This window comes from Eretmochelys imbricata, chromosome 11 (genome assembly GCF_965152235.1).
Source record: "Eretmochelys imbricata isolate rEreImb1 chromosome 11, rEreImb1.hap1, whole genome shotgun sequence".
Classification (NCBI taxonomy): domain Eukaryota; kingdom Metazoa; phylum Chordata; order Testudines; family Cheloniidae; genus Eretmochelys; species Eretmochelys imbricata.
Genome location: NC_135582.1, coordinates 58243149 through 58256047, shown reverse-complemented (window position 1 = coordinate 58256047; position 12899 = coordinate 58243149). Strand labels below are relative to the sequence as shown.

At 41.1% G+C, this 12899-nt stretch overlaps 1 protein-coding gene across 1 annotated transcript in view; it reads left to right on the top strand.

Annotated features, from left to right (window-relative positions):
• Positions 1-12899, top strand: part of SATB2 (SATB homeobox 2) — a 156292-nt gene that overhangs the window by 118012 nt on the left and 25381 nt on the right. Inside the window, exon 9 of the mRNA XM_077830025.1 lies at positions 8674-8871. Coding sequence (XP_077686151.1) covers positions 8674-8871 — 198 coding nt within the window. The remainder of the gene's footprint in view (positions 1-8673; positions 8872-12899) is intronic.

Genomic DNA, 12899 nt, shown 5'->3' with positions numbered 1-12899 from the left:
TAGCAATGGGTTTCACTCTGTGTAGCCTAACTCTGCTCTCCTTGAATGACTGTAAGCATTACCATTGATTTCCATGGAAGTAATGCCACTCACAGTGCTCTGGAAAATCCCTATATTTGCAGGGGGAATAATATTTGAAAGAGAGAAGAAAGAAAGAGAGAGAGAATATTAAAGGAGAGTCTGATTGCACTCTTCTCCAAGGTTCATTCCTTTGCTGTTCTCCCCAGGTTAGGCTTGCTTTGTAGTGTTGCATAAGCTTCCCCTGTTATTTTCCCTCTTCCCCAACTCTGACCACCGGGATCAGTCCAGTTTACTAGTAAGGCAGTTGCTCTTGTTCTTTCAACCGCAATACCTATGACTGTGAGATTTTCACAGTGTTAACTGACGGTGAGTATCAGACAAGGATGTTCTGACATTTAAAAAAAAATCCTTAATGTTGAGCTGCCTCTCACACAGCCAGGAGCCAGCGGGACCCATTTCTTTTGCCCTCTTCCTGGAGAAAGAGTTGGTACCCAATGAAAGTGGCTGCTTTAATTTGGATTATCCACTGGTGGAATGAATTGGCCTCTAATTTAATACCCATCCATCTCTGTTCTTAAATCCCATTGCAGGTTAGGTTTAGCAGCTAGAGGAGTGAGGGTTTTGGGTTCTTAGGAGAACACAGATTGTGGTGTTTGGAAATCAGGGTAAATGAAAGGTGCGGGGCTTCAAAAAGGGAAAGGTGCAAAGACAATGTGGTGATAGCCTTCTTTAAGGAATTTAACCCCTGTAATGATCTCAGTTCTGAGACCATTAATCTCAGACTTTCTTCTTAACAACCATTTATGTTCATTATGTGTATATTTTTATCTAAAGTTTGGTCCTTTGCAGTTTAAATACAGGCATTTATGGCCTGATTTTCTGACGTACGAGAGGCCAATACCTGCTTTCACTCACACCTGTATAAATCAGGAGAAACGCAACTGAGCATCTCTGACTTACACAAGTGTAGCTAAGAGCAGAATCAGGCCCAATATGTTTCTATGCTTACACAGTTTTAAAAACATAAATAAAACCCAGGAAAATTAAGTACAAAAAACTAGGCTAGTGATATTGAGATGAAATGCAAGGAAACTACTGCAGGCCATGGAGCGTTTCTCAGTGTTTCCCAAAGCAGAGCCCTCTTTTCTGTACTGGAAACTCCTGCCATCTAGCTTGGATTTATTTGGGCCCCCCTTCCCATTTAGCAATATGGCCAGGGCAGGTTTGAGTCCCAGATTGAGAACCCATGCAATAGGGCAAACACAGGTATGTCTACACTGGAGCTGGAGGTGTCATATCCAGCTTAGGTAGACATACCTGAGCTAGCATGCTAAAAATAGCAGTGTAGCCATGGTCACACCTGAGTACGATCCCATCTGAAACCCAACGTGCGTACTTGGGACAGCTAGCCCGTCCTGCTGCCCGTGCAGCCTGTCTATTCTGCTATTGTTAGCATGCTAGCTCCATCAAAGGTATCGTGTATATGTCTACCTGAGAAGGAAGTTACATCTTCAGCGGCAGTGTAGACATAGCTTACTGTGCTGCAGTCCTCCTCTGAGAAAGGATCAAAGATTCCATAAGACCTAGGAACAAAGAGGTTGAGTTAAGGACATGGGGGTGTGGTTAACTCCAGAAACTCCTTGCTTTTATCATTTTCTCTCTCCTCTTCAACTCTATGAGGCTATATTTAGTATGGTAAGGTGATTCTCATTTAAATAATTATAGATATATTTTGTACCCCTCCACAATCCTATAAGTGAGCATCTAATTAGCTGTTAATGAACATGCACAACAGGACACATATATCCTACAGTTAGCACTGGAAGGGTATGTCCGAACTCAGATATTCATTTTGTGTGTGTGTGTGTGTGTATATATATATATATATATATATATATATATATATATATATATATATATATATATATATATCACTGTAGTTCCAGAGAACCTTTATGGTGCTTATGAATCTCAGTGTGTGATGCACACCCATTTGATTCATAGTTTGGTATTATTATTCTTTTACAGTACCATAAGGTCATATGGCAAACATAAAAAGATAAGCCCCTGAGCCAGTGATCTTAAATTCTCTGTGTACCTTTACGGATGGTCTACACTAAAGCTGTAAGTCGACCTAAGTTACACTAACTCAGTTACTGTAATTAGATTGACTTACTGCTGTGTCGATAGGAGACGCTCTCAGAGAAGTGGTGTACAGACATCAACAGGAGAGCGCTCTTCCATCGACTTAGCGGGTCTTCACCAGACCTGCTAAATTGACACTGCTGCGTCAATTGCAGCAGTGCCAATTTAGCTGTAAGTATAGACAAGCCCTTAGACACCAGTGTCTTCTCTACAATCTTCTCTAAAATCTGTTTAGACACTTATATGTCCATTACACATAGTTACTGAGTACCTCACAGACATAATGAATTTATCCTCACAACAACTCCATGAGGTAGGGAAATATTATCCCAATTTTACAACTGAGGTGCACAGATTAACTGATTTGCCCAAAGTCACACAAAAAATCTCTGGTAAAGCTGGGAACCCAAGTCACAAGAGTTCCAGTCCATTGTCTTAACCACTGACTAGTCTTACTCTCCTACAGGAGATATCCTCAGTGTTGTGCTCTTTTGAACTCTGGGAACCTAAATACACAGAATCTTTCAATGTCCCTTTTATTCAGGAATATAGTACCAGGAACTGCAAAAAACTTCATTTCTATTAATCTAGGAATATGCCAGGATTTGAAGTTACTATATAAAGCCAATGATTTAGTGTTTAGTCTGAAATTTTGGAAGAGGAAAAAATACTGATCAGTTTTCGTTAGTAAATTCAAGGTATAAAATTATTAACCTTGAACTGGAACAAAATGCACTGTGTAAAGCTTTTAAGGTTCAGGTGACCTCCTCATCAAGAATTCATTGAAGCCCGTGACAGAACTCTCCATTCTAGTTAGTCTTTTATCCATTTCAGCTTTCTTGATTAGGTTATCTCGAATCATTAGGGGTTTATTTATTTTAATAGACACTTATTGGATTCATGGAAAGAGAGTTTGGTGACTAAGGAACAAGAGCTGAATATTATCTGGCTCATTTCGCACTGCGGAAGAGTCCCAGCCAAGTGAAGAGAAGAATGCTTTCTGCGCTTCTGAAAGTTTGGTCCAGGGAATTCATGCGATTCCGTTTAGAAAGTGATATTTCTGTGGCTAATGGCGTAACATTAAAAAAAAAATCTTTCAAGACGTACATCAAATGTTGCTTTTTTTTTTTTGTCACATATGTTGACATTTTCTGCACTGATGATGTGGGTGAGGAAATGGCCTTTTACATTTATTTTGAGAGGAATCTTGAATCACTCACTAAAAACTCTTCATTTGCCTACTCATACATTCACAGGAATCCCTTGAAAATGTCAGTGTAGAAAATTCTCAAATTATTATTTTTTTAAAACTGAACACCAGGAAGCACAGAATCAGTTTAATTACATGCCTGCAATAAGGCCTGATCAGTGCTGAAAGCATGTCAGTATCCTGTGCATGCATCTATGCTGTGTCTAAATAAGTTAGGCTGGGCAGCCGGCTGCCTGTTTCTATTGTGGACATCCATAGACATACTTCTAGGAACGTAGCCACTGGCTTCAAGACCAATATGTCTAAGTCTGGACTTTTCACCTAAGCTTTCTTAGCTCTTATATTGACTACAAGTGGGGCTCTGCCTGCATAGAACATTGGGGGTCTTTGTGTGCACCTTCTTAAAGCTTTTTTAAACCTAATCTTATCTGCCTCTGATACCCCTGGCTTCCATTTTGCTTAATCTCCTCCTCCTCCCTCTCCCGTGCTATGTTAAGTATTACAAAAGTAAAAGGGTCAAGCCGCTAAAAAGGGATCAATGATAAGTGACAGCGAATAGGGCTTACATTTGTTGAACCAACTAACCCATCCCTCGAGGGGATTCCGAGTGCACCAAGCCTAAATGCTTTAGTGTAGCAAGCGGGCTGTTCGTTTAACAGCATAAAAACACAGTGGGAAAGGTTGGCCTCCTGCAGTTTTTTTTGTTTTGCTATGGGAAGTGTATTTGATTAGGGGAGAGAGAGAGAGAGAAAATAGGACATTAGTATGATATTATTTGTTTTATCTAATAAAATGCCTAGAAAATCTTCATCCTTTTTGATTGGAACAACAGCAAAAACAGAGGCCAGCTCTTCTTTACAGTTCCTTTTAACAAGATGCATTTAGAGCTCTGCCCAATTTAAGTTCAGGTTTTGGGATGAAAGTAAAGAATTTATTAGCAAAATTCATTGGTAACCACAAGTACTGGGTGTGCCTGAATATAGAGCCAAAAGCATCCTTTAATTGTGGTGTTTTTCCTCCTCTTATTTTTAATGGAAGACATTGCCCGGTTTAAGAACGTGAGAGGCAGACATTGAAGGCCAGATTCTGCCATCCTTATTCACCTTGACTAGTATCACCCTCCCTTGGTAACACTGTTGAAATCACTGGGTCTGCTTGCATAGTAGAGTACCACTCAACATGTGCATGGGCAGGAGCATCAGGAGCTCGGGGAGGAGACATCTCTGTGAAGAGTATGTAATTTTTCAGTCTCTCAGTAGTTTCATTTAAGCTGGCTTCACTGGTAAGCACACTGAAAAGTAGCTCAGGCATTCTGGGTCAGTGAGGTAAATGAGGACGGGGTAGAATCTCCCTTTTGGTTTCTCTAATTTTTTGTTCCCCACTCCTCTTTCCCAATAAATCAAACCGCAGATGAAAATCAGCATGAACTGCCGTACCTCTGTGAACGCCTGAATCAGCATTTCTTAAATGAAAATAATTCTCCTGGAAAGCGCCATGTAACATATACAGAACTACACAACCACCACAAAACCACCCCCAAAACAACAACAACAAAATCCACCAAACACCCAATCTGAGATTTTTAACAGAAAGAGGAGATTTGTTTATTAATAATTCATGAGTTCTCATTGAACATGCACGAAGAAACGGTGCTATTCAATAGAGAATACTGTCATCTGTCACTGTTTTATTTGACATTTACACTTTTTTTTTTCTTTTTGCCTGGTACTGCAAAACTTCCTTGGATGGCACGCTAAGATTGTTTAAATGAAAAAAATCCAAAACCCCAGTGCAGACTCCTCATCTTTACCTAGAGAGGGTTTACTTGCAATTATAAAGGGGTGAATGTGTATGTTTGTGTGGTAATGGCTTAGTGTTTTCTGACATATTAGCCATGCTGCTACCTAATAACAGATCCTGTAGATGGATAGATAATCCCAAATAGATAGGCGAGTGAATGAATGCTTGAATAAATAGAGGAATAGAAAAAGAGCGTGTGAAAGAATATTTTTGATGTAGATAAGTGTACAAGTGCAATAGAGGGTGAAGGGGAGGGGGAAACAAATAATGACTGTTGTGAAGAAAGCTGACACAAAAAAATTGCCACTGCTGATGCAAAATAAATATTTATAAATGGCATCAGAGGGAAATCCAGTCGTATAAAACATGAGCGTAAACAGGGCATTTAGCACAATGACAATTCAGAGGTAGGAGCACCTTGCAATTTCTTGCTAATATTAGGCTCATGAAAATCTTTCTGCACTGTGGGTTAGTTATTATTTATAAAAATCACAGAACCAGCTGATACATTCATAAGCTAATTATTGTAGCAGCTGGGTACACATGGTGCAATATGTCTGAGCCTGTGAAGTATCACAGATTTCTTGGGGCCTGCTGGGGGGGAGGGGTGCTGTTGAAGGCTAGATCCCTTAATCTGATCAGCCAAGCAAATACTTTGTAGGGAAACTGGATTAATATTCCTCTAAATACCATGAATGTGCTTTACCTTCAGAACTGGGCTCCCTTAAACACACCATTAGCGTATCTCCATTGGGGAATTGAGAAGTTCTCAGGTGTCCTAAGGACAGGGTCTTTGCCTGGTGCCTCCCTTTGCCAGAAATTAATTTGGTTTGCTCATGTCTGCACACATGGTCACACTGCAGTCTAATCCTCTCCCTAATAGCTCCAAGGTCAGGACCTCGCATGTTGCTGGGCAAATTGAGCCCTATACTCCTTAAAGACTAATGGCAGAGAGCACGCAGTCCATAATGAGGCCTGTAGTGTTGTTCTAAGTGATTGTAATGAGCGCAGATTATAACGGTGCCTATAAATCAAAATGCAGCAATGAGTGTTGTGCTAGACATTCCAAGTTTCATCCGTGGCGATGGTACCACTCAGCTGTCACCTGTCTCATTTCAAATTAGGGCTTCCCACAATGCAACTCCTGCCTCCATCAGAACAGCAGGTGTTCTCATCCTTAAGGTCTGTATCTCTCAGAACTCTGTCTTTTAACAGATGTAGGTTTTTGTTTTTATTTTCTGTTTAATGATTGGTCTTCATGCTACAGCATCCCTCGGGAGATGTTAAACATACCTGCTTGAAACATTTGAAAGAGTCCAGTTGGAGACTTATTCAGATCAGTAAAAAGGATGGAGAAATAGGAGCTTATTTTTTCCACAGATGGTTTATTTTCCATTTCAAAAATTGTTTTCTTTGTACAAAGGAACCCCTGAGAAAATACTTTGGGTCTGAAAGATTTTTTTTATTTCTTTTTTAAGATACAAAGTTTTGGGTGTTATTTTGGATGGAGGAAAACTGTATTAGAAATTCAGCCATCACCTGACTCTGAGCTTAGCTAAATACCAAGTAAAATACTTTAAAAATATCTATATATTTTCCAAGCAAATGATTAGATATATTGTTTTCATCCCCCCCCCCACCCCCAGTTTATTGCAAGAAAAGATCAGGTCTGCACAAATGTGGCCTCTCACTTGTAAAAACAAGGCAGTGTTGTGTTACAGATTAGTTTATAAATCCCCAGTGGCTTCACAGTTCAGTGCCTACAGCTGCTGCAGATGGGCCTGGGTTTTTGTCTCTTCGCTGTGCTGCAGCCGGCAGTTGAAGGAGAAAATGGAATGATCAGGTTATTAACATGTAGGCCGTGAGGAAGAGGCTGCACAATGAGAACAGCTGGTGTTGCTGTCTTGGCTGATGCAGCGGAGATAATCAAATCTTCCTTTTTGGGGCGGGGGAGGAGGGGGTGAAGGCAGAAGACACAGTGGAGAGTTAGACAAACAACACTTACGATATCATATGGGGGTTTTACAATGCACATTAGGAGTCATCACTGGCTTACAAGTTGTTATATAAAAATCTTTCCTTTTTTAGGAAGGACTGTATGGGCCTTTAATGAACCGGCCTATTAAGTTTTCTTTGGTTACAGCTTGGAAATATGCAACCTGGGCTACTTCCTGTTCTCTGCATTTAACATCGATCTAGCTGTCTATCTTTTAGGTATTTTGAGGTGCCTGTCAAAATGGTGTCTAAATGCCGAGTTGTAGCTTGGAAATGATTAGGTTATAAAGTGACTAGGTAAAATATTTTGACAAGAGTCAGTAAGCCGCATTGACAGCATCCTTGGCGTTATTTTCATATACTCCATCATTTGCATTGCATCTTCTCTTGCACAGGCACAAGAAAGAAATCATATCCTCAATGCTAAGTAGGATACATCTGCCTGCAGGTGTGAACTGAGCCAACTTTCAGATACTTGCAGGTGCAGTTATAGTTAACCTGCGCAGGGCCCAAGGTCACAGACAGCCACACTCAGTGCACACACGGGGCCAGGTGTGTGAATGCCATTAATAAGCCTTGTTGTTTTGCCCTGCAGTATTCTTTATGGTTTACAGTCAGCTCCTTTCTTGGAGTGCACACTTTTCACTCTGTGGGAACCTTTGTTTCTTGGCCCTTATGGAGAAGCCCTATAGTATTTAACAGACTGCTAGCTTTTCTATAGAATTTCAAGCTAACCTATAGAAGAAAAGAGCAGGGATATCATTATCCAATATTACACTATATAGGTTGGTTTAGAAATCTCTTCAGCAGATATCATTGTCCATAGATTTTTAGAGTAATTCCTACAGAGCCCTATTTGTCTCATTCTCATTAAATTTGATAAGATTTTTCCATAAGGCTTAATCTTCCTTTATAAAACAGGCACTTGATTATTTACACCTGGTCAAGTTTTATTTTGGGATCTGAATTGGAGGAGCGGATATTATGTAGCAAGAGCTAATCAAAGAGTTTTTACTTGTTGGTATTTTTTATCAAAAGTTTTCATTTAGTGTGTGGGGACAGGACTTCTGAGTTGGTCACTAGCAGATGTCAGGGGCCACAACCACCCTCCCCTTGATGTATTGTTAAGTGTTGCAATAAATCAGTGGTTCTCAACCTTTTCCAGACCACGACATCGCTCCCCTTGCTGTGTATTGCTAAGTGATGACTAAAGCTTATGCTCAAATAAATTGGTTAGTCTCTAAGGTGCCACAAGTCCTCCTTTTCTTTTTGCAAATATAGACTAACATGGCTGCTACTCTGAAACCATTGATTTATGGCAACCCTAGTTTGCCACAGTTAAACCCAGTTAAATCTGTGGAAATCAGGGGGGCTTCCATGACAGATCAAGGCAACAGAACTTGAAACAGTGTATCAGCAAAGCCTGCAAGATAGCTGAAGTTCATTTCACATCTGCTTCATCAGTGCTCGACAAGTTAACTACTCTAACCCTTTTGGTGCAGGGATGGCTGTGTGAGCTGCTTCGCTGGAAAGAGAACCCAAGCCCGGAAAATCGCACCCTGTGGGAAAACCTCTGCACTATCCGCCGCTTCCTGAACCTTCCCCAGCATGAGAGGGATGTGATCTATGAGGAAGAGTCCAGGCATCACCACAGCGAGCGTATGCAGCACGTTGTCCAGCTCACTCCTGAGCCTGTGCAGGTCAGAACGCTAACCTCCCATTCAGTGGTTCTTTGTGTTGCAACAGCTGCCCGAGGTAGAAAAGAGCAACTGGTTCCAGCTACCGTGGGGCTTGCTGGTTGTGTGTGTGTATGTGTATGTTAGGTTACCAAAGAAGAGGTCAAAACAAACTACTTACACTGGCAATAAGTGAGGGTAAGACTCAATAGGAAGAAGAGCTGGTGGTATTTTGGGACCTACCTAATCTAAATTTTTGTGATTTAGTATTATGGCTCTGAGTAATAATCCAAAGTATGTTCCTTGAAAACAAATTTCTCGTAGAGTGTGTGTGTGTGTGTGTAGCTGGAAAGTGGACTGGGAACTTGAGTAGATGCGCTCAACCCACAAAGTTCTCACAGCTTCTGACAGGGATTCTCAAACTATGCTCCACTATCCAAAAAGGCTTGTAGCATCCATCATTAGAAAGAGACCGCTAATACCACAGAAGATATGGGGTGTTGGGAGGAGAGGTGGTTCATGAGTGGGTATGTCCCGTGTGAAGTGGTCTAAAAAGTAAAACATTTGGAGAAGCTGTGCTTTGGAAATATCAGCTACATGTGTGTTCGCTGAGCAGGGTGAACATTTCCTTGAAAGCAGAACTTCATTTCAGAACCCTCCTCAGTGATATCTGCATGTTTTGTAGGCTTCATTCTTGACTCATGCCCTAGATTTTGGTTCTTTGCAACTTTATATTAGCCTTGTCTTAGTTGTTCTTAGTGAAGTGAGAAGATGTTCTACTGGTAAATAGACATACACATGCACAGAAAAAGAAGGGGACTGAGTGAAATACTACCAGACTTTCATCTCTGAGGTCCTTGCTTCAAAACATAAATGAAAATGAGTAGTAGATATTTATACACATCACAAAACCAAGAGTCATCTGGCTGTCAAGAGAGGCTAGAACTGAGACAGCAACATGTAGCAGATCAGGACTAATGTGAAATGAGAACTGGAAAGAATTGTAGAGTACTTTCCCACCCTACAATCCTCATGCGCACCATTACCACAGGTAAATTCAAATTTAAAAGTAAATTCTTTACTGTCCTATGGTATGAGCCAACACTGGGGGCAGGAGGTATTATTATTTGTACTGCAGTAGTGTCCAAAGCTCGGCAGGGACCATTGTACTAGGTGCTGCTTTATTAAAATAAAAAAAAAACAGGAAAAATAACACGCCCCCTCCACTCCAGAGATCTTAAATCTGATATAAGATATGAGGCTAACTGAGGCTAAAATGCTAGGAGGGAATGTTGGTTGTTGGTGGAGGGAGAAACAGTAGAAAGAATCATAGAGGCTACCTATGTACACAGCTTGATGACTCCAAATCATGTTGAAAGCTTTTTTTTTTTTTTTTAAAGAATAATGATCATTTCTCCACATCGCCTCTTGATCTAGCCTTCATTCTTTTGGGGGTCAAAGCAGAAGTAAGTCTTGAGGAGGTCATCAAAAGAAGAGAGGCCTTACAGATTAGTTTGGAGTCAGCTTTTCATGCATAAGGTATTGCGCAGAAGGAATTGGAGAGATTTGGGGGGTAGTGGACAATGGCCATTCAAGGCTAGTATTATTGGAGAAGTAGGGTAGAAGGGATGACAAGAAGCAGTTAGGTGGGGGGGGGGTCCTATTTGCCAAAAACCCTGAAGCTGATGAGAAGAAGCTTAGACTTGATGCAAGGAGATCCTGCCTTTCAGCTTCATGGTTTCTACTTTCAGCTTTAGCCTCTGTTCTGTTACTGGATTCTCTGTTCTTTTCTAGAACTGCTTTGTTCATCACTCTAATCCCCTGCCTCTCCACTCAATCCGCGTTCTCTACTTCCGTTCCTGTGCTTTTGAGCACCTCTGCAGGCAGTTCTGAGACTATTCCCCACTCTAAGTTCATTCTCTCTTCTTTGAATTCTGCCCCCTTTCTCTCCAAACAACTTCACTTCTCCCTGGTCATTTTTTGCCCTATCCAGCTGCATATAGCTTTTCAACTTTTGACTTTCTCCTTAAAACCTATTCCCAGCCTCCATCTTTCTCTCTTCAAGTTCTCCAGTCTCACATCAGCACAAAGTACCCTAAATGCCCTGCATCAGAGGGCCAGGGTTCATTGGCACCCCATTCCTCTCAGATTGTAAATGATCTGAGGCAATGAACTGTCGTCTTACATATTTGTAAAGGACCAAGTTCACTTCTGGCACTATATAAATAACAATACTCAGCAAAGCTAGATGAATTTGTATGTAGCGGAGTATTCTCTCTTAAAAAAACAACAACAGTTGTGCCAGAAGGCTACCAACTTTGTGTAGCACTTAACTGTGTTAGACACACAAAGGAAACTGTTATAAGTGGAAAAACCCAGCCCTGGAACTAACACCAGTTTTAAGGACCTGAAAGGGACAGTTCAAGATAATTTTTCCCTGAGTTGGCTCTAGCTTTAACCAGTGACCTTGATAATCTGGCCTACTTTCAAAACTCTTCTTCACATCACTTTTTTTGCATAGTGCACGGTGTCTCATCTGAGTGACATGTTACACTGCATTGCAATACGATGCATTTGTATTTGTCAGCAAGTTACAAAGCCATAGATTAATTATTTATTAAGCAAAATATGAAAAATGAAGAAAAATAAATGGAACCAGCTGGCAACTGCATATAGCAAAACTCTGGAGACTCTGGGATATGGTTGATACATTAGGTTTGTGTTTTGGGGGTGCTGCATTTTAAAGGACTTTGTCTGCCCATCCAAAATTCCCAGTTGGTTTTTGAATGGTGTGCTACCAGTACAAGACACAGACCTCCACCTGTCCCCTAGTGTCAAAAGAAACTCTGGACAGAGTGATTTTTTGGTTTATTTTAAATCATACTTTAAGTCTCTGCTACTGAAGTTATTTTCAACAGCAAGGTTTGATTTTGGCTTTGCTGTGTGGGTCGTTCATAGGCAATTAGCTTTGAAGAATCAATGACGGCTAGTATCAGAGATGTAAAGCTGAGGTCCTCACACTTGCAGTCATTGGAAATTCTGTGACACTTTACACAAGGGTAGAGGTCTCAGGCCCAGGAATCCTGGCCAGACTCCAGCTGGAGTAATTCCATTCTGCCTATCTAAAATTCCCTCTCTATTGTCAGTTGGAAAAACTAGTCTCACTTCCTCCTAGAAGCAGTTTCTGCTGCAGAATGCGTGCCACATTTCAATTCTGAGCTCGCTGCATTTTAGCAGTGAGTGAAACAATCCTATAACTACTGCTACAGAAGTACTCTGCTTTGCTGGTCTTTGGGGTGAAAGGTGCTATGTAAATGTATGTTGTTACCACTCAGCCTTGACGCCAAGGTGATGGTCGTTATAGGCCAGAACAAGTGACAGCGTTGTAAATGTAAGACATGCAAACCGATAAAAACCTTAAGTGCTTACAAGGCTCCCCAAGGAAGGCGGTGGGTAGTCATTCTTGCATCTCTAGTTTGTTTCATTTTTCTTCCGTCTTCCTTTTTTTTAAAAAAAGGTTTTGCTGTGTGGCAGTCATTCATGTTCAAGAATTGAGATACGGTGCAATTGTTCTAGCAATGGCATTGCCACATGGCAATCGGAGTTTGAGATTGGGCTTGGTCCCTTGCTTCCCAAGCTGAGAGCCAAACTAAAAGGAGCCTGAGGAAGAAATGCCTCATGTCATTGGCCAGCATTTCCCTTCTACCCAGTAATAGGGTCTTCATGCCTTCTGGTTTCCAGCAGATCCCCCAGCATCTGTAACTTCTGGATTGATCCCTCTGCTGCTTTCTTGGGGTAACAGGGTAAGGGCAAACTATACCCCCTCTGATTAAATAGGGTGAAGTTCCTCTTCATGGAGTTTGTGCCCCTATGCAGTGCAACCCCGGCAGGGGACAGAAATCGGGGCAGAAGTCAATAAATAGAGAAAAAATTTTGAAAAAGCAACCCTTTAAATTCAGTTACTTGGCTACTTGGAGTAAATTGGAAACCATGAAGATTCCTTTGCACTGGGTTCCGTTTCATTTACATGTTGAGTTCATAATTTTGAAACT